The sequence below is a fragment of the Petaurus breviceps genome, unplaced genomic scaffold (genome assembly GCF_028583685.1).
Source record: "Petaurus breviceps papuanus isolate PSGF00001 unplaced genomic scaffold, PetGlider_PUasm1.0 171, whole genome shotgun sequence".
In the NCBI taxonomy this organism is placed as follows: Eukaryota; Metazoa; Chordata; class Mammalia; order Diprotodontia; family Petauridae; genus Petaurus; species Petaurus breviceps.
In genome coordinates, this window is record NW_027185754.1 from 1,282,815 (window position 1) to 1,304,992 (window position 22,178).

The 22,178-nt window shown below is 38.8% G+C and overlaps 1 protein-coding gene across 1 annotated transcript in view; it reads right to left on the minus strand.

The window, feature by feature from the left end:
* Positions 1 to 22,178, minus strand: part of SLC6A2 (solute carrier family 6 member 2) — a 68,139-nt gene that overhangs the window by 3,918 nt on the left and 42,043 nt on the right. Inside the window, exons 5-12 of the mRNA XM_069082806.1 lie at positions 15,841 to 15,975; positions 13,411 to 13,514; positions 10,694 to 10,818; positions 8,407 to 8,519; positions 6,634 to 6,762; positions 4,824 to 4,923; positions 3,521 to 3,621; positions 938 to 1,105 (exon numbers count right to left, since the gene is read on the minus strand). Of these exons, the coding sequence (XP_068938907.1) occupies positions 938 to 1,105; positions 3,521 to 3,621; positions 4,824 to 4,923; positions 6,634 to 6,762; positions 8,407 to 8,519; positions 10,694 to 10,818; positions 13,411 to 13,514; positions 15,841 to 15,975 (975 nt within the window). The remainder of the gene's footprint in view (positions 1 to 937; positions 1,106 to 3,520; positions 3,622 to 4,823; positions 4,924 to 6,633; positions 6,763 to 8,406; positions 8,520 to 10,693; positions 10,819 to 13,410; positions 13,515 to 15,840; positions 15,976 to 22,178) is intronic.

Genomic DNA, 22,178 nt, shown 5'->3' on the forward strand with positions numbered 1-22,178 from the left:
CACACACACACACACACACACACACACACACACACACACACACACACCTTTTGCTCATAGTTCTAGAATAATGCCTTACACATAGCAAGATTAATAAATGTTTGTTGAAGATTCTACAGTCTACTTAGGATGACAAGCTCTACACACGAAACCATGTTAGATAAACAGAATAAAGTAAGATAGCCATAGTGTTTGCATCAGTGATAAAAATAAGTAGATTACTAAGGTGACTCTAGATGACATTTTTGGTACTCTGCATGGAAGTGTAGCATAGCAATACAAGAAACACCTGTTTAGTGTTGATTCTCAACAAGTCTATGCTGGGGCTGGGGATGATACAGATCCAAAATGACAAGCAGTCCATGCCTTCAAAGAATTTAGATTTTCACCCATGATAGCTTTTACCATTCAAACTTGCCTTCTAATGGACAACATAGGAATAAATTCACAAGGACTCAAAAAAAACTTGGGAAGAACTGGGTGTGAGTACCAGCTTTTCCAGTCAATCATTTTATAATCCTAGTCAAGTCATATAATCTCTCTGGGTCTCAGTTTCTCCATTTGTAAAATAAAAAAATGAAGCGGGATATAGCTCTGATTTCTAAGGTTTCCTACAACATTAAGGTTTCATTACATAAAACATAAGGTTTCATTACAACATTAATAGAGTATAAGAGTAGTCCTTGATGTGACATAGATTCCCATGGGACTTTGATAAAGCTATGTCTACTCTCTGAAGCTCAGTTTCTTTATCTGTAAAATTAGAAGGTTGGATTAGGTGATCTATAAAGTCCTTACATAACTGATATTCTGAAACCCGAAGCCCAAATTACTAATTTTTTTTTTATCGGTACTGAATGGCAGAAAAGGTTGCCTACATTTCCTTAACTCTGTGTCTATAATCATTGCTTGATTCTGTCCAGACTAGAATACTTACCTCTCTTAAGGAGCCCTTCAAGCTCAGGAATTTGTAGATAATGTAAGCAGGCACTAGCACCATGGAGGACAGGGCAATGCCCCAGCCCACACAGTTGGCCCACAAAGGGAAGACATAGTCATCATAGTTGAGGGGCTTGAAGTTGATGATGCTGACAACCACCACAAACTAAGGAGGGAAGGAGACAATTCAAGTTAACTTAACAAATACCAAACACTTCTTATGTACAAAATTCTCTACTAGATACTTGAAGTACAAGTATATGGAGCTCGCAGTCCCTGCCCTCAAGGAAAAGAGGGAAGCTGGAAGACACACAGAGAATTAAGAACAATACCTAGTATGTACATAGTATGTTCTTGATAAATGTTTCTGAGTGAAGTAGAGAGAGAAGGGGTGTGAGAAGAAGAAGAGGAGGAGAAAAGTAAATAAGGAAAAATAAGAGAGGAAAGAATGATAATGCAGGAAAAAGAGGGCAGAGAGAAAAGAGAGAGGATGAAGTTGGTGGAAGGGATAGAAGGAAAAAAGAATTGGAAAAAAGAATGAGTAGAAGAATCTCCACAAATGCTGAATGGGGAAGTGTGCTAAGACGATCCCTTAAAAAAAATAAAAAGTGGATGCGTTAGTGGACTTCAGCTTAATATATGTAAATTGTACAACATGATAGCCCAACAAACCACCCAAAGCTACTGTGATCAGACTTCCTAGTGTCCAGAATCAGAGAGGTAAGAACCCCAATTTATTCTGCCTTGGTAAGGATGCACCTAAAATATTACATTTAGTTCTCAGTGTCATGCACATGCCATTAATAACTTGAAAAGCATTCACAGGAGAATAAGGAGGGAATGGAGAACCTGCAATATAAGAATCAGTTTAAGGAAGTGGAATGTTTAGCCTAGAAAAGAGAAAATAAAGGAGGAAGATAGTAAATGTCATGAAATATCTAAAACACTGTGAAATGGAAGAAATATTAAATTTGATGTATTTGACCCTGGAAGGCAGAACCAGGATCAATAGATGGAAGTTATGGAGAGATAAGTTTAGGTTCAATATAAAGACAAAATAGCTAATGATCAGAATTGTCCAAAGTGCAATCAGTTGCTTTGGGAGGTAATGTATTCTCTTTCACAAGAGACCTTCAGACAAAACCCAGATGGCCACTTGCTTGAGATCTTATAGGAGGGATTCTTTGGTCAGATGCAGTGTAGACTAGATGACCTCTGACATCCCTTCCAAATTTAAGATTCTGTGACTATGGAGGAAAGTGAAGGAAAGGAAAGAAGGGGAAGAGAATGAGAATGAAACTAATAAGAAAGAGGTAAAATTTCAGAGCAGGAGAGTGAGGCATTAAAAACCAGGCCCAGTTGGGACAATATCAGTCAGTCAATAAGTATTTATGAAGCACTCTACATAACAGACATTGTGCTAAGCACTGGTGATAGAGAGAAAGGCAGGGATGAGGAGGAATGATCCCTCCTCTCAAATTCTGTACATTCCAATGAAGAACACAAGATGTAAATAAGTATATACATAATATATTTACACATATCTGTAAATATGTAAATCTCAATGTATGTATGTAGTAGTAATAATAGTAGTAGTAGTAGTAGTAGTAGATGAATGGTGATCTCAGAGAGACATCTGGGGGAGACTGGATAAGACCTCCTATAGAAGATGAGACTTGAACTGAGTCTTGAAGGAAGCCAGTGAAGCAAAGAGGTGGAGGTGAGAAAGGAGAGCATTCCCAGGTCTGTTGAACAGACAGTGCAAAGGCGTTTCAGCAGGAGATGGAGAGTCACGTGTGAACAACAACAAAGAAGCCAATCTAGCTGGATTGTAGAGTATATGAAGGGGAGTGAGGGATAAGAAGAATGGAAAGGCAGGAAAGGGTCAGTTTGTAAAGAGCTTTAAATGCCAAGAGCGGACATCATATTTGATTTTGAAGTTTATAGGGAGCCACTGGTGTTTGTTGATTTTTTTGTGGTGGGGAGGGAATGTGATATGGTCAGTTTTAGAAAAAATCACCTTGTTGGTTAAGTGAACAGTGGATTGGAGTGGGAGGAGAGTTTACACAGGAAGACCAATTAGAAGGCTATTTCAATAGTCTAGAGTGATGAGGACCTGAACAAAGTGGTAGCTGTGAGAGTAGAATGTTATGTATGAAGAGATGACAGAATTTGATAACATATTGCATATGTGGGGTGAATGTAAGAAGCTGAGGATGACATTGTGGTTGAGCAGCTGGATGAGAGGGAAGCAATGTCTTCAGCAGTAATAGGGAAGTCGTTGACCAGACAATGGGGGGAGAGAATAAGTTCTTTGGGCATGTTGAGTTTGAGATATCTATGGGATATCCAATTTAAGTTGAGTTGACAATTGTGCAACAGAACCTCAGGACAGAGACTAGGATTGAATATATCAATCTGGAAACCTTCTGGATAGAAATGATAGTTGAACCCATGGAAGGCAACAAGAAAGAAATGACTAAAAATTAACTACACTGTTATTATTTTCAAAGTTTTAACAGCCCTCAGATCCCTGGGCACATAATTCCATCTCCTTCTTTGGAAAATCCAAACTTCTCACCAACAGGAAGGCTGGGCTCACAAATTTCCAGCAGAGCCTCCAGTAGAGTCCTGGTTTGAACCCCATCATCTGCTGAATATCATTGCTGAATCTGTCCACACCTGGGAAACACACAAACACAAAGGCATTCATTAGTCAAGCAGAGACCTTTATCCAAGATAAATCACAAGAACTGGAATAGATGCCCAAATGCCATCTCAAACAGAAGGACTACTCTTAACCTGCCCTAGTTTTAGCACCTAGTGGTTCCCCCAAAATGAATGGAACTAAACCAATTACTACCACCCTTGGTGAAGCAAAATCATCAACTCAAATCCAATGCTGACCAATCCCAAGGTAAAAGGGCTAGAGAGCAAGTTTGTTTCTTAAAGGGTATCTGGTATTATTTTTCTATATACCTGAAGAATCAGCTCCTGACTGTTTCTAGGAATAGAAAAGTGAAAATTCTAGATAAACCAAAAGAGTGAATAATCCAATAAATGAAGCATTTTGTGATTATTTGGATTATATGATCCTTTGGGAATCAATTTCCTTTTCTCAACAAAGTTAATTTTAAAACCAGAAAGAACAGAGTTTGAATGCAAAGTAAAGCAAACTACCAGCTCTCTTTCTTTTTCTCGTTTGGTATTGTTTCCTATTTCCCATTGCTCATTCCATCAGTTACAATCCTTCTTTAGAACTTAATGTCTAATGTGAAAGTATTTGTAGATCCTAGACTTGATTGCATGCCGCCATATGGGGGGGGGGAGGGAGGAGAGGAAGGGGGAGAAAATTTGAAACTCAAGGTATTATGGAACTGAATCTTGTAAACTAAAAGTAAACAAACAAATTAATAAAGACAAAAAAAACCAACAAAGTTAGTCTTAAGACTGATGATGCTTTGGTGCAGAGGAAAGAGTGCTAGTTTTGGAGTCAAATGTTCAAATTCCAGCTCTGTTACTTATTACATTGTAGCTTTGGACTAGTCACTAAACCTTTCTGGACCTCTGCTTCCTGCTCCATAGATGTCCTGGGAGGTCTCTTCCAGCTCTAGAGCTTTGCTCCTATGAGACGCTCCTACACACATACCACCTTGTATAAGAGACTAATTGCCCGGGAATGTGAAGTAAGCCCAAATTGAGACTTTCATGGTTGATCCATCAAATAGATAATCTAGAGCAATCTCTGTAAATTAGGAGGATCACACAATTACAGTTCACCATTTCTGATATTAAGTTCTGAGTAAATCCTATCTGCCAGGCCAGTGTGGAGCTAGCAGTCATTTCTCTAAGACCCTTAGGGAAAAGAAAAAAAAAAACCTTACCGTAGAACCATGAAACACCAATGGCTTCCATTAAAACAGCAAACAAAATGGAAGTCCCAGCAGCAAATGTATCCAGCAATGTAAACACATATATTCCACCCTGGAGCACAAATTTAAATTTAAAATTTTCTTAAAATTTATTTAAATTTAATTTTTTAAATTTAATTTAAAAAAGTCTTATTCACTTCCATTCATTTAAATCCAATAAACATTTTCTAAGTTCCTACTGTGTACAGAAGATATTGATGAGGTCACATTAAAAAAATGACATAGTCCTGGTCTTAAGGAGCTTATATTCTATAGAGTTAGAGTGAGGTAAGTACTTCAACAAGTATCCAGATAGGAAATAATATCTTCCCTTAAGCTATTTATCATCTAACGAGGAATAATATGATATGAAAATAGATTAAGTATAGGATAATATTGTGTATAGTGGGGACAAGGCGAAAATCTATGCAGAGTACTTTTGGGGAAAATTTAAGAGGGAGAGACCACCTCTCTTTGGGAAAATCAAGAAAAGTATCATTAGAAAAAAAAGCATCATGGAGAAGATCATTCCTGAGTAGGACCTTTAAGGATGAAAAAGAGTCTGAAAGGTAGAAAAAACATGGAAGACCTTCCAAGGCATGGGAAACAGCCTGTAACAATGAACGGGGATGGAAGATAACATATTAAATTTGGAGGACACCAGTGGTCCAGTTGAACTAGAACGTGGGATATATGAAGAGGAGTAAAATGAAAGAGGTCTACAAAGGTAGGTGGGAACTAGATTATAAAGGTCTTTAAATGCCAAGTTAGCATTTTGTGTTTTATCTTCGAGGCAATAGGGAGTCACTGAACATTTTTGAGCAAGAGAGTAATACAACCTATGCCTTAGGAAAACGATTTGGGAAGCTATACAGAGAATGAATTCCTAAAGAGAGGGCCTAGGAGAATAGTTAAGTTCTGAGTCTATCATAATAGTCCAAGTGAAAAGTGATGAGGGCTTAATTGAAGAAGGAGGCTTTGTAAATACATAGAAGATTACTTACTAGGGGTAAATACCTTACTTTCTAAGGGTATTAGTAGAGTTAGTGGGAGTTGGCAACAAACCAGATATGGAGAAAAGAAAGAGTCAGGGATGATTATAAGGACAGAAATAAAGCTTAGAATCTAAGTGGTAAAAAAAAAGTGGAAGTGGACTTGAGTAGTAAATATTTCTCAAAGTTCGCTTTAGGTCACCAGGAGATCAGACCATAGGGAAAGGGCAGACAGTGAGGGTCTCATTTCCATGAATAGTCCTTAGGTACTATATTTTCCTCTATGTGCATTTTCCCCTCCCCTAGAACATGTTTCTGACAAAGGGATTATCCCAAGAGATCATAATAATACTAATATCACAGGATTATACATGCACATGTACATTTATATTCTGTTGCTATCTGTGTGACCTTGGGCAAGTCATTTAATTTCTCTGGGACTCAGTGCATCATCTGTAAAGTGGCTGAACTAAATGCACCCTATGTTTCCTCTAGTTCTTAATCTGTGACTGCTCTATGCTTTACAAACTGTTTTCAAATTCATTCTATCATTTGATCTTCACAACAATGCTTCAAGGCAGGAATTGTGATCTTTATTTGGCAAATGAAGTAACTGAGGTCCAGACCAGAGAAACCCCTTGCCCAAGGTCATGGTGCTGAGACCTGAGCTCAGGACTCAAGATTCCAGGATCAGGTCTCTTCCACAGCCCCCACTAACAGGCCCAACCACAAGCAATGACTGATAAAAACACAACTCCTCTCACTAACACCTGCTCTAGTCAGTGACTCACCTTAGTGATACAAAACAGGGCCAGCAGGAAGGTGCCAAACGTGACAGCAAATGTGAAAAGCTTCCTGTGCCGCTTCAGGATCTGGAAGTCATCTGCCAGGCCAGTGATGACAGCCTCCATGCCTCCCATCTAGAGAGAACCACAGCAGGGTCAGAATCTTCCTCTGCTGTGAAGCCAACAGCTTGATGAAGGACATGATGAAGGAGGCACAGGAGAGAAAAGGATGGGGTAATAGGGGGAGGCAGGCAGCTCTCTCAGAAGACAGCCAGTACCAAGAAACAGTATCTGAGGACCTGCATGGATCCCTCGTAAGAAAATGGCAAAACGCTAAAAGGGTATGTGAGACACGTCTTCACTCACAAACAGGCCTTATGAGTCTCTCCCTCCACCCCTCATCCTTGTACCACTCTTCTGTTCATATCTAAATCACTGAATCAGCCACTCTGTGGGTGTGTACATGCATGAGCTTGTGTAATGAAGTTGTTCCCTGAGTACCATTGCCTCGGGACTCCGCCCTCTACAAAAGAAGTAATAATCTTTTAATGCATACCAATTAGTTAACATGTTATACCTTGTACTCTTATAACATGGTACATTTTTACATTTTCAAAATGGTCTTCAGGAGGCCCTATTTTAACCTAAAGCTATACTTAGGAATACTAATAATACTAATATCTAGGAACCACAGAAAGCCAGTAGGGGGAATATTTCTGGTCAGAAAAGGGAAAACTTTGATGGCCCTTCAAAATATATCATGTGGAGAACAGGAACATGTTACTCCAAGGCAGGATAAATGGATATGAGATGTAAACTGTCCCTATTTGTTTACAATCCAGACGTTAGACTGATGCCAACCAAACACCATGGCCCATATACTGTAATATCCTAGAGATGCCCCTCACGCAAACACCTTTGGCAGCTATGGATAAGCCATATTTTGAATTCATTGTTAGAAGCAGTCTGGTATAATTGAAAGCATACTAGAAAAGGAATGAGCAAGGATATTTGGCTCTAGCAAATAATTTTCTGTATGATCGGGGTCAAGCTATTCAATCTCTGTGAGATTCAGTTTCCTCATTTCTTGAATAGTAAGGATAACCCCTGCCCTCCTAGATGCCCTCCTAGCTGTTCTCCAAGCTGCAGTGTTATTGTAGAGATTAAATGAGATCACGCCAATAAAAGTACTTTGGTGACTCTAAAGCTCTGTGTATATGTAAGGAGTTATGTTTTATAAAGTCATTCTGCATTGATTATATTATATTTTCAAAGCTCTTCACAACTGATTACACCCCAGCACGGAGTGGCTAGACCATATATTATTATCCCCATTTGACAAATGAGAAAATTAAGGGTGATTTATTCAACTTTCCTAGGCCTCAATTTCCTTCTATGTAAAATGAGGGGGTTTGACTAGATGGATTCTGGGGTGCCTTCCAGCTCTGGCATTTCATGTGCAAAGAGCCATTCCAGCTCTGGGATTCTATTTTCTAAGATGTCTTCCAATTCTGACATTTTTTTGTTTTATGGTACCTTCCATATTTGACATTTTTGATCTAAGGCTGCTCCAGCTCTAACATTCTATCATTCTTACTCCAAAGCATTTCTCAGTCTGGATTTTCTGATATCAGCCTACACTCCCTGCCCAGTAACAAGGGTCCTGGGCTATGCATGATGCTCTGACTTAAGTTAGGCAGCCCTTTACACCCTGGCATGGAGGGAGCACTCTTGTCCTGAGAAGACTAGGAAGAAGAGAGTAAACTGGGGGACACACACCGAGCTATCGATACCCAGGGCCAACAGCATGATGAAGAATACTATGGCCCAGAAGGTGGATCCTGACAAGGTGGAGATGGCTTCTGGATAAAGAATGAAAACCAAGCCAGCACCTGAAAGACAGAAAAGGAAAACATCCTGTCAGTTGTCATGGGTACACTGAGACTTAGGTTCTGAGATGTGTTCTTGAGGGAGAAGTCCTCCCCACATGTTCCTCCTTGACACTAACAACATTCTTGGAGCTTAGACAGTTCTGGCCTCAGCTGATGTCCCCGGCCTGTGTCCTGGGACAGTTAACACCATTAAATCAGAGGCAAAACGTGAAGATTTTCCACTCGACTTGTCCCATGCTGTTTTCTCCATCTAATCCTCCTTTCTCTCTTCCAGTCAAATAATGCCCATCCTTTGTGGCCCAGATCATAGTTTACCTCCTCTGTAAAGCCTTTTCTGACTTTTTCCCAAACCATACCTCTCTCCCCTGAGCTCCCTTGCAAAAATATTTGCTTCACCTAGACTAAATCTTGGTCATCAATGTTCTACATTGTTCTTTGGTTGTGTGCTATAAGAACATCCCAATCAACAGTCAGTTAACAAACATGTCCTTGCCCCTATTCCCCCGGTTTAAGAAGAAATTTCAAATTTGAGGGTTGAAAATAGTTAACAAATTACGAGCTCTCAGTGACCTGTTTGTGGATTGAAAAAATTACTTCTTGGGGCAGCTATGTGGCGCAGTGAATAGAGCACTGCTCTTGGAGTCAAGAGGACCCGAGTTCAAATCCGGCCTCAGACACTTAAAACTTAACTAGCTATGTGAACCTTGGGCAAGTCATATAACCCCAACTGCCCTCCAAAAAGCAAAAAAAAATAAAAAATTACTTCTTAAGAGAGGTAGAATGGTGAGGTAAAATGTCCTAAGTCTTAGAAGTCAGACAATCTAGATTTGAGGCCTAGGGGCTTTGCAACTCCCATTACTTTGAATTCCTAACTTCCCTCAAGTGCGACATTTCTCCATGAGGCCTTTCCTATTGTTGTTACTGCCTCCTGAAACAATTTTGCATACATTTTGCATTTATTTGTATGTGTGCATGCTGTTTTCCCAAACAGAAGGCAAGTTCCTACTTGCAAGACTGCTGAAAGGATTGTTTTATTTTTATTTCCATTACCTAGTGTATAGAAAATACTAAATAAATACTTGGTAAGTGAATGAAAGTCACTATACCCCCTCTAAAATTTTGGTTTTTTGCCTGTAAAATGGAAATAATAATAATAATTGTATTGTGAGGTATTGTGAGGAAATTGCTTTCTTAACATTTATGTATTATGAGAATAGTTATTTATTAGTTTGTGGAGGTATCTCACTGTCAAGAGGCAACATGGAGTCCTGGATAGGACTGCAGTTGGAGTCAGGAAGAGTTCAAAATCATGCTTCTAATACCTAACTGGATGTGTAACCTTGGTTAATTCATGTAACATTTGCATGTCACAGGTAACTCTGTTGGACAGACCTACTAAGCCAGGAGTAGGGAAGCTGTGACCTCAAGACCACATGAGGCCCTCTAGGTCCTTAAGTGCAGCCCTTTGATTGAATCCAAACTTCATAGAACAAATTTGCTGACAAAATAAAATGAGACAATGTATATCAAAGGGCAAAGAGGATCTTTTTGTCATTTAATTTTGTTCTCCAATTACAAGTAAAAACAATTTTTAACATTTATTTTAAATGTTGAGTTCTAAATTCTTTCCTCTCTCCTTAAGACAATTTGATACAAGTTCTACATGTGTTGTCATGCAAAATGTAAATAGAGGATCTGAGAGTCAGGAAGCCCTGGGTTTAAGTCCTGACTCTGACACATACTAGTGAAGTGACCATGGGCAAATCACTTAACTTCTCAGTGCCCCAGGCAACTATCTAAGATTCTAAGTCAGGCATGGGGAACCTACAGCCTCATGGCCACATGTAGCCCTCTGGGTTTTCAAGTGTGGTCCTTTGACTGAATCCAAACATATCAGAACAAGTCCCCAAGGGATTATATTTGTTAATTGTTAATAATTGTTAATGCAAATATTATTTGTTCTGCGTGCCTCAAAGCCGCATTTTCTCCACTCTTGTTCTAAGTTATAGCAAGTTGTTAATTTTGAATCTGGAAGGAGTTTTCACAACAAGAATTAAACCACAAATAAAGACTTTCCATCCCCTACACCCACCCTCCCCCACCCCAATCTTTATTAGGAATAGAACCAGATTATAAAGTTTTAGTTTTATAGAGTTGAGGTTGAGTCTCCCTACCTTCTGTTGCCACATCTTCAATCTTGACCTTGTGTTCATGAGCCATGTAGCCCAATATGGAGAAGATGGCAAATCCAGAGATGAAACTTGTGACACAGTTTATAGTGCTAGTTAGCAGAGCATCCCTTGGGTAATGGAAAAAGACTGTTAGAACTTCCAAAGAATGGAAGGAAGGATGTCATTCCTTAAGTGAATTCTACGTCTGGTGATTCTTCCAATATCGCTTATCCCTGGCCTTTTGGTAAACTCAAAAAGTTTACTGTGGCAGGGTAAATCAACAAAAATCAAGCTGATCTGGCTAGCACATCAGGAATCTCTCATCTCCAGAGATGCCTGCCCAACACAAAATGCATTCATTTACCTGTCCTCATCTATAGGTTCAAAGATACTCATAACCTGGGATGAGTGTCTGATCTGGAAGAAAGCATATATGAAGACCCAAGAAAAACAAGAACCTTGGTTTGCTGTTGGGGTCATTGCATTTTGATTGTTGACGCCTTCTATTGGCTCTTTCATCTGGCTGGTCTGAGTTCTGAACATTTTTGATAAGTCCATCCAATGAATTACTTCTTCCATGGCCCAATTCAGGCATAACTCCTCCAAGAAGTTGTCCTTGGACTCCTTGACTGATTCCAGAATCACAGAACTCACTGAGCTTGTAGGCCCTCTAGCACAACTCATATCTGAGAATCCTCTGAAGATCTCTAATGATGAAGAGATCATTATGTTGTTACCTAAAGCCTAAATTAGCCTCCTTACAGCTTCTACTGATTGCTTGCAGTCCTTTCTTCTGGGTCCAACCAAAAGACAGCACACTCTTCACTCTTCAACATGGCATTTTTTCAAATATCTTCAAGTTGCTCTCTTATTCTCTCCTTCTTTCACCAGTGATCTTTGCAAGGCATTGGGTCCAGTGTTTTATCAGGCTGGTTGCCCTCGTATCTATGTCTTTTTCAAAATATGGTCCTGCACAGACTAAACACTGTGCTGCGATACCTCTCTTAACGCAGCCTTTCCTCATAACATGAATTTTTTGTTCCCTGGTCATACTTCTCACATATATTGAGCTCACACACCTGTGAAACACTCAGACCTTTCTGCATGCTTGTTGAAATAGTCAAGTCTCCCCCATTCTGAAATTTCAAAACTGACTTTTTGGACCCAGGGGGAGAATTTTACATTTGTGTCTATTAAATTTCATCTTAGGGGCAGCTAGGTGGCACCATGAATACAGAACTGGCCTTGGAGTCAGGAGGACCTGAGTTCAAATCTGGCCTCAGGCACTTAACACTTACTAACCGTGTGACCTTGGGCAAGTCACTTAACCCCAATTGCCCTGTCCTCCCCCCTCCAAAAAAAAAGCAAAAAAAAATTTCATCTTGAAAGTTGGCATGTTATGAGAGTTAACTAATCATGAAGCCATAAAGGTCTGGGTTCAAGTCTTGCCTCTGACACAAACTAGGTATATGAGTGGCAAACAAGCTGTTGGGAAGGTGCCCATTTGCACTGGTAGAGGCAGTACTTTACCTTGAACTCCTTACCTTGAGGAAATCACAGGTCCAGTCCTCAAAATTAATCCTACTTGATTTGTGCTGTCCATTCTCGAGTTTTCCTTCATGCTTTGGTACTTGATTTTGCACTTAGCATATTCTAAGATATGCATGTCACAACTCCTTGCCTCACTCCCCATATTATCAGAAAACCTTTTCTTCTTTCTTTTACTCACTCAGTACAGCACTCCCCCTTTTTCCCACCAAACATACTCATTTACATCAAGTGATCTCAACTCCCTCATCACAGAGAAGACTGAGAATATCTAACATAAATTCCCTCTTCCTTTATTCTTCAAAACTTCTGTGCTTCATTACCCATTCTTTTGGGTCAGGAAAAAAAAAATGTAGATCTGCTTCTCATGCAGGCCAATTCTTCCCCAGTGCCCTTGACCCCATTGCTTTCAGTCTTCTCTAAGACCTTGCTTCCTTAGTTAACCCTTCTCTTGATCATCATCAGCATCTCCTCCTTCATCTGCTTATAGATAATTAGGTCTCCTTTGGTCACAACAAAAATAAACAAAAAAAAGAATCTTCTAACTGACATTCTATTGCCAGCAACCTCTAACCTTCCATCAACCCTTCACTTTCATGTTATTTTGTGAAAAAAAGCTTCCACTGTTTCTTCAAATCCTTGCAACCTGTCCTTTGCATTCTATTGAAAACTATTCTTTCCCTCAAATCCATCAGTGACATCCTAATTAAATTATCAATTAATTAATTTAATTAAAATCTACTGGCCTTTTTTCAGTCTTCATCTTCCTTGACCATGACATAGCATAAAGAAATTTGCACTTAGAGTTAGAAGAGACATGGGTTCAAGTCCCAGCTATGACCCTTACTAGCTGTGGGCAAGTAATTTAACTTCTGAGTATGTTTCCTCATCTGTAAAATGGTGATAATAGTTCTACTTATGCTTAACAACTGTTCATTGTTATATAATCTGAATCTCTTTTTCTGGCATCTATCTGTTGACCTCTACTCTGCCTCTACCCATATGACACAAAGGGACATCTAGGAATCTGGAATCCTTGAATATTTCTTTCCTTTTGCCTCTATACCTTGTGTCTATTCTGAGAATGTTACAAATTGCTGACGAAAAACACACATCATCCATCAACTAATCAGAGAAAAGAAAATTCACTCAATCACAAACCAATTTCTCACCTGTAACAGTTGTTGTCAAACTTATTGTAACTTGCAAATGCAATTAAAACTCCAAATCCAGCTCCTAATGAGTAGAATATCTGAGTGGCTGCATCAATCCACACCTGTGTAGAGGGAAAAAAAGGGCACCAATAAATTTATCTTCCTCTTTCTTGACCATGTAGGAATAGACCACTTATTTGATGTAAACAGGAAGAGAGGCTGAAATGATCATTTTAAGCAGATGTGAGCAGCTGTTGCAATGGTACCATGATCACATTCTCTGGCTTTCAACAAAATTAACCTCTTTCTTCTTTTTTCCCTTTTTTTGCTAACCAACAGTCCTAAATAAGCTTCTCACATTTGGTATATGGAATTTTTCCCACTAAGACAGAGGAATATGCTAGAGGCATATTGCCAGTGTGGAAAGAGTTTTGGTTTGGGAATTTGAATTGGTTTTGAATGCTGGACTTTGACATTTATTAATGATGTAACTAGGGCAAACCATTTCCCTATTTGGAGTCGTAGTTTCCTCATCTGTAAAAGGGGATAATTATACTTGTACTACCTACTTCACAGAGTTATTAGAAAGGCACTCTGTAGACATTACAACCCTTTGTAAACATTAGAGGACTAGAGAAATATATAGTGGTCCTATTATCATGGTGCCTATCCAGGAGCTGACACCATTGATATGCACTGATTAGACCAGTCTACAGAGAGACCTGCATTTCATTTCTAGCCCTTAGCTCTATCATGAATTCACTATAAGATCCTGAACAAGTAACTATAATTACCTCTTACTGTCTCAGTTCCCTGGTTTCAAGAAAGGGACAATGATAACTTTATAATCTACTTCAGATTTCTCTCATGAGGAGCAAAAGAAAAATAGATCTAGAGAAAAGACGGACGTCAGAGTTTATCTAGTCTGACCGCCACATTTTTTTCAGATGAAAAAATTGAAGCTAATGGACATTAAGCAACTTACCCAAAGTCACACAGGTATCAGAGACAAGATTTGAACACAAGTCTTCTGACTAGAGTATCAATATTCTTTCTACTATACTAAAATAGCAATATGAATGAAAATACTCTGGAAAAAATGTAACATTCTAGAAATTATGCTCACAGAGACCTCTACCATAAGTCACATACAGTTGCCTAAATCCTATAGAGTGGTTGAGTGACTTGCCTAAGGTAACATAGCTGGAATCAGAGGTGATATTTGAACCCAAGTCTTCTGATTCTAAAATCAATTTTTTTCTAGTGTACCCCAATAGCAATATGTATAAAAGTACTCTGGAAAATATACTTTATACAAATGATATACATAACTAATTCTTTCTCCCATAAGTCCAAAGCAGTGACCTAGGGCATATCAAAGTTAAATGACTTGCCTAAGGTAACACATCTTGTAAGTGCCAGAGGTGGGATTTGAACCAGATCTTCCTCTCTCCAAATCTTGAATTCTATATATTATACAACATTGCCTCTATTCCAGAAACACAATGGATTATTATCAAGGTATAAGCTGAAGGAGAGAAATATTGTTATGATGAGATGGGGATACTAGAAGAGAAGGAAATCTTAGGAATTGCTGCAATACTAGTGCTTCCCTTTATTTCCTCTTAAAGTCCCCAAACTGTTTCAGATAAGTGGGAATCTTTCCTATTCTCTGCTACTCTATGGGGAGAAATCATGTGGCCCATTCCTGTTGTCTCCCTATGACCATGGGATGGAAAGAAGCAAAAAAACAAAGAGAATCCAAAATTTTCTTGACTATCATAAGCCTACCCCACATTGACCATTATCATGTCCTATCATAGGTAGAATGAGGACCAAAAGTGAAGGGGGTAGTGGTTTGGGTCAAGGGTGCAGAGAGTAAAGAAGTTGTTGTTGAGCAGTCAGAAACTGAAGGAATAAAGGGCATGAAACTTGGAGGAGGAGGTAGGGGCAAAGGCATAGATGGTAAAGGTATGGTATTAAAAGGAGAAGGAGGTGGGCAAGGGACATTACATAGGGTAAAGGTGGGCACATGGTTAGTACCCTCCTATAAGTAAGGAAAATAAGATCTGTGGATTTGCTCTCATTTTTACATCATCATAGAATTTAGGGCTAGAAGAGATCATCTAACCTAATTACCTAATTTTATAGATGAAGTGATGTAATTTAGCCAAGGTCACCCAAGTTATTAAGGAATATGTTCCTTAAGGATTAAATAAGGATTCAAACCCAGATCTCCCAACTAAAAGTCCAGCATTCTTTCTACTTCACTGTTGCAAGAATTCATACTGAGATTAGAAAAATTCATAGTATAATTCCAGACTTGAAGTCATAGGATCACCGAATCAGGCTTGTTCATGGTCACACATGTAGCAAGTAGCAGGGCTGGGATTTGAACCCACATACTCTGACACCAAACTAGTACAAAAAAGAAAGATGGACACTGACCGTGGCCTCCTTCAGTCTTTGGAAATCAATGTGCAGGTAGGCAGTGATTCCATTGTAGGCACCAGGCAGGGTGATTCCATGAATCAGCAGCACAAAGAGTACAAGATAGGGCAAAGTGGCTGTGATCCAAACAACCTAGGGGAGAAAGCAGGTGCCAATGTTAAAAGAACTAACATCAGGACAAGCTGGAAACTCTCACACTCCTGAAGGTCCAGGTCATTCCTTTAAAATGAGTCCATCACATTTTATTATTTGTTTCTTCATTCATCTAGTAGTTTGGGGAGTACTTTGTAGGAGCAGAGAAATAGGTTCATGGAATTTTAATAAAATATTTAATGTGTAGGTCCCCATGATTTTTAATTTTTAGAAATAATAGCATTTCCTAATTTTGAGTTATGAGTGTTCCAAAGGCAATGGAAGGATGTATGACAGGTGTGAGTAAGTTTACAGTAGATCACCAACAATGGTATACATCAAAATTGATAAAACAGATATCATCACAAGTACGTATGAACATGAAAGGAGATGGATCAATAATGCAGAGTCAGGGGAATGCAAAGGACATATTCCCTGTGACCTCTGTCTCATCCAATGGATCATTTAATACCAGAAAACTTTAACAAAAAAATAGATTTTGCTCTTTGGTCTACTGTATAGGCTGAAATATGTATAAGAAAAGAAAAGTGAATCATATTGGGGCACCTGAAAACCCAAGATTTGTATTGGTGTCCATGAATATCCCCAATGCTTAGCACATAATAGGTGCTTAATAAATGCTAGTCAACTGACTATTAAAAACCTAAAATCATGTCTCCTCTATGGAAAAATTCTGTCTTTAGGATTTATGGAAGACCATGGACAAGAATTGCACAAGAATAACAAAGTATATATGTTACAAGTGAAGGAAGATCAAAGATTTATTGAAGCAAAGGAGTACTTAGTGAGTGGGATGGCCTCATAAAATTTTGTTTTTATTCAAAGAAAACAGTTGTAATTTTATGTCAATCTTGTTTCCTGGCATAACAAGGAACTTTTATAATATAATTTAACAGTCTTATTATCTTCATTAGCTCTTGAATTTTGCATAGCACTTTGTTTTACATATGCTTAATGTATGTGTGTGTGTGTATATATATATAGATGTAAATTATGTCTATCTGTATTTGTACTTTATTTCCCTCTTTGACTTTAAGCTTGTATTTGTAGCTTCCTGAACCTAGTGTTTCATACACAAGATTTGATACATATCGGCTGAACCAAATCCTCTGACTCCAAAACAGTTCAAGACTTTGGCAAGACACTCACATTGATTCACTGTTGGTAGAGCTGTAGTCCACCCATTCTGGAAAGGAATTTGGAATTATGCAAAGAAAGTAACCTCCAAATGCCCATGACCTTTATCCTAGAGAACCCACTGCTAGGTATAAAGGCCACAAGGAAGTTAAAAACAGGGGAAAATGGCTCTACATTCATGAAAACAGCTTTAGAAGCACTTTCTATAGGATCAAAGGAAACTGGAAACAAAGAAGATGCCCATCTATTGGGGAATGACTAAAATACTGTGTACAGGAATACAATGGGACATTACTGTGCCAAAAGAAACAAAGAATGTAAAGAACACAAGGAAACCTCTGAAGATTTATATGAACTTTCACAAAGTGAGATAAGCAGAACCAGGAAAATTAGGAACAGGACTACAACAAAATGTGAGTGGGAAGACTCAAACCAAAAACAAATATATGTACTTAATTATATAGATATGTATATACATATGCACATACATATATGTATGTGTGACACATGCATGCACATATACACACATACATGTGTGTATATGTGTATATATAATGCTAGCAAACAAGCTTGGTCTCAAAGAAGAGATGAGAAAATATACCTTCCCTTATGCTTTATAAAAATAGAAGCTGATAGATGCAGAACATTGCATATACATATTGTCAGACTTCATCGGTGGTGAACAGTTTTAATGAACTACTTTCTTTTTTTTCTCTCTTCTTATTTTTTGTACTGTATATAGCCATCTGTATGGGTGGGGAATACATACACATACATACACACATTTATGTGTGTATCTATATGTGTGTATGAAGGCATGTAAAAACAAAAGACATTGCCACAAACTTGTTTTAGATAGATATTTGTTGAATAAATGAATATGACTGACTGAATTGGTAGCTAGCTGACAGACAAAGGATGCTGCTCATAGAGAGCAACATGAGTTGATCATGCCACATTGCTTAGATTATCAACATCAAATCCCTGAATCCCTGCCAGGAAACAGGCATGGAGAGACTTGCCTATGTAGAGTGTAGGCCAAGGGACATGATTGAGGGCCCTAGCTCCACAAAAGGAGGTGGGGAGGAAAAGAGCCATGAAATTCCAGTCCTTTTCCTGAAAAGGTGTCATTTCCCCCCTCAGATATAGACATATATACCCACATAAAAAAATAATCATTTAATGAGGTGCAGTTCAGACATTTTTAAAAAGGGGCGGATTCTTAGAAGCTCTCCTTGGTTGCACAAGATTTGGTTTAGTTATCTATGATCCTGTGACAACATGTTAATTCCTTGCCATAGATTGTATTAGCCCATGATCAAGCAACTTATGTGCACGTGTTCCCTGTTCACACTTCTTATAAACAAAGAGCACGTGGCTTTCAGATCTTTACCTGTGTGCCAATGCCTCATTCATCTGGCCAAGATATAGCATATTAGATAAACTCTAGAACTAGGAGTTCAGGTTCTGTGCCTAGGAGTTATGACAAGTTAGAGCCCTCAGTATAGAGAATCACAAAGGGCCACTTAGATGGGGGAATCACAGAGCCTCAGAGCTGAAAGGGACAAGAAGCTCTTAATATTTAGTCTGCCTAAAGTTTCCATCTAGTGCAATGGTTTTGATGGAAACAAAAATGAGCATAGGTCAGAAGGGTACTGAGGAGGTGTGGTATGGGATCATATATTAAGAGCTGAAAGGGACTTTACACATCATCGTGTTCAATACTTTAAAAAAAAGTACAGATGAAGAACCTGAGGACCAAAGAAGGTACGTAACTTTGCCAGTGTCACATAGGTAGTGAGGGGTAGAACCAAGGTTCAAACCTAGGCCCTCTGATTGCAACATGGTATAGCTGGAAAGAGCTCTCAACTTGGAGTCATGAGACCTGAGTTCAAATATCAAGTCTACCACTGACAGACATTGGGCAAGTCACATTACCTCTTTTGTCCAGTTTCCTTATCTGCAAAATCAAGGGGTTGGGTTACATTGTTTCAAGGTTCCTTTATGATTCCAAATCTGTGATCCTGAGATCCTTTTCCCTTGAGCTATCCCTCCTGGCCTTCAAAAAGAGTGAAGTTTCTATGTTCCATTCCATCAGTCTCACAACCTCATTAATTCAGATTCCATACATTTGTAATTTGTAATTATTTAATCTGTATTATTTTGAATTCTTAAAAGGGGATAGAAGGCAAGGGGTATTCATTTCACTTAGAACAGAAGACTTTAACAAATTTATTGTCTCCAAAGTAATGCTACTAAATACAAATCTATTCTTTTCTTTTCTTTTTTTTATTCATCAAGGCAACTAGGTGGCATAGTGAATAGAGTGGTGATCTTGAAGGAAGATGTCCTTGAATACTGTCTCAGACACTTGTTAGCTATGTTAACCTGGGTAAGTCACTTAATTTTCTTGGCCCTGGTTTCCTCATCTGTAAAATGTGGATAACAATACCCCCAAACTCATAGGCTTTTTCTGAGGATCAAATGAAATAACATTTATAAATTGCTTTGCAAACCTTGAAGCATTATATAAATGTTAGCTATTATTAGTTACTTCTTTCAGAACTTCCTTTTGGTAATACTAGAAATGTCTTAAGAGCAGGTAAGTACTCCTTAGAGTAAGGAATTTATGTTCGAAGTTGGTTAAAGCTACTATTTGTATCTAAAGTGACAAAATTGGAAGGGGACAGGCCAAGATGGTGGCATAGAAGCAGGAGAGCTCCCTGCTCTCCCACCATAACCACCTCAAATACCTATAAAAATGACTAAACAAATTTTAGGGCTACAGAACCCACAAATTGACAGAGAGAAACAAACCTCCTGCTGAAGACAGACTGGCAGGCCAGCAGGAATGGTCCATCACAGAACTCTGGGAGCAGCATTCAGCCCAAGTGAGCTCATGGTTTTAGCCCCATGCCGCCCCGACCAGCCGTGGCTGGAGGGATTCCCGGAAAGTGGAACACCAGCAACTGTGGTGGTTTCCAGGATTATCAGCCCATAAATACCAAAGACAAATAAGAGGTCAGTGTACACTTTGTGGGATCAGGGACCCCAGGAGTGCATTCCAACCTCTGTCACCAGAGGGAGAAGTGGCTGAGGCACGGCGGCCACAGCCACATGACTGCTTCAGATTTCCTGGCCTGTAGATTGTAGGGGGACCAAGCAACCAGTCTGAGGGGTGATTTCTCTTGCTTTGATATGCTTGGATCTGGATTTCTGTCTAGGGTGGAGATCCTGGGGTGTGTGACCAAGTGCCAGAGCAGGTGGAGGCTTCAGAGAAGGCATCCCACTAATACCTCTGGCAGCTGCAAAACCCCCAGCAATTTGGAACAAAGCTCTCCTCTCTGGAAGTGGAGTTCTACTGTGTAAAAAAGGTCAAAAGTAAAATAATTTAGTGGCAGCATGAGCAAGCAAAAGAAACAAAGCAAGCACAGCAATCTGACTTTGAATTCCTTTTTTTTTGGGGAGGGGGGAAGGACCAAAGCACAGAGCAGGAAGAAGACAGCGAAGTCAGAACTCCTGCATCAAAAGCTTCCAAGAAAAATATGAGCTGATTACAGGCCATAGAGGAGCTTAAGAAGGGTTTTGAAAACCAAATAAGAGAAATGGAGGAAAAATTGGGAAGAGAAATGAGAAAGATGCAAGAAAATCATGAAAGGAGAGTCAACAACTTGACTGAAGAAAATAACACCTTAAAAAATAGACTAACTCAAATGGCAAAAGAGGCATAAAAAGCCAATGAGGAGAAGAATGCCTCAAAGAGTCAAATTTGACAGATGGAAAAAGAATCTCAAAAGCTTACTGAAGAGAATCATTCCTTCAGAATTAGATTGGAGCAATTATAAGGTAATAACTTTATGAGAAAACAAGATAGTATAAAACAGATCCAAACAAATGAAAAAATGAAGGCAATGTGAAATATCTCATTGAAAAAACCACTGACCTGGAAAATAGATCCAGGAGAGATAATTTAAAAATTATTGGACTACCTGAAAGCCATGATCAAAAAAAGAACCTAGAAAATCATCCTTCAAGAAATTCTCAAGGAAAACTGCCCTGGTGTTTTAGAACCAGAGGGCAAAATAGAGGTTGAAAGAATCTGCCAATTACCTCCTGAAAAAGATCCCAAAAAGAAAAGAAAACTCCTAGGAATATTATAGCCAGGTTCTGGAGTTCCCAGATCAAGGAGAAAATATTACAAGGAGCCAAGAAGGAACAATTTTAATATTGTGGAAACACAATCAGGATAACACAGAATCTGGCAGCTTCTACATTGAGGGATTGAAGGGATTGGAATATAATATTCTGGAGGTCAAAGGAGATGGGATTAAAACCAAGAATCATCTGCCCAGCAAAACTGAGCATAATGTTTCAGGGGAAAATATGGTCACTCAATGAAATAGAGGACTTTCAATCATTCTTGATGAAAAAAACCAGAGCTGATTAGAAAATTTAACATTCAAATACAAGAAGCAAGAGAAGCATGAGAAGGCAAACAGGGAAAAGAAATCATAAGGAACCTATCAACATTGAAATATTTACATTCCTACATGGAAAAATGATAATTGTAACTTATGAAAGTTTTCTCAGTATGAGAATAGTTTAAAGGAATAGAAATGTGTGTGTATACACACACACACACACACACACACACACACACACCCATACATACATATGTATATATAGGAGGGTATATGGATGTATGAATACATATGTGAGTGTGTTTATATATGTGTACAGGTATACATAGACAGAGGGCACAGGACTAGTTGAATAGGAAAGAATGATACTTAAATGGTGAAATTGAGAGGTGAGAGAGGAATATAATGAGAGGAGATGAGGAGAGACAGAATGGGCTAAATTATCCCATATAGAAGAGGTATGGGAAAACTGTTACAACAGAGGGGGAGAACAGGAAGACAAAAAGAAATGGGTCAAACTTACTCTCACTGAATTTGGCTTAGGGAGGTAATGACATATACACTAAATAGGGTATCTCATCCTACAGGAGAATAGGAGGGAAGGGGATGAGAGGGGGGATGATG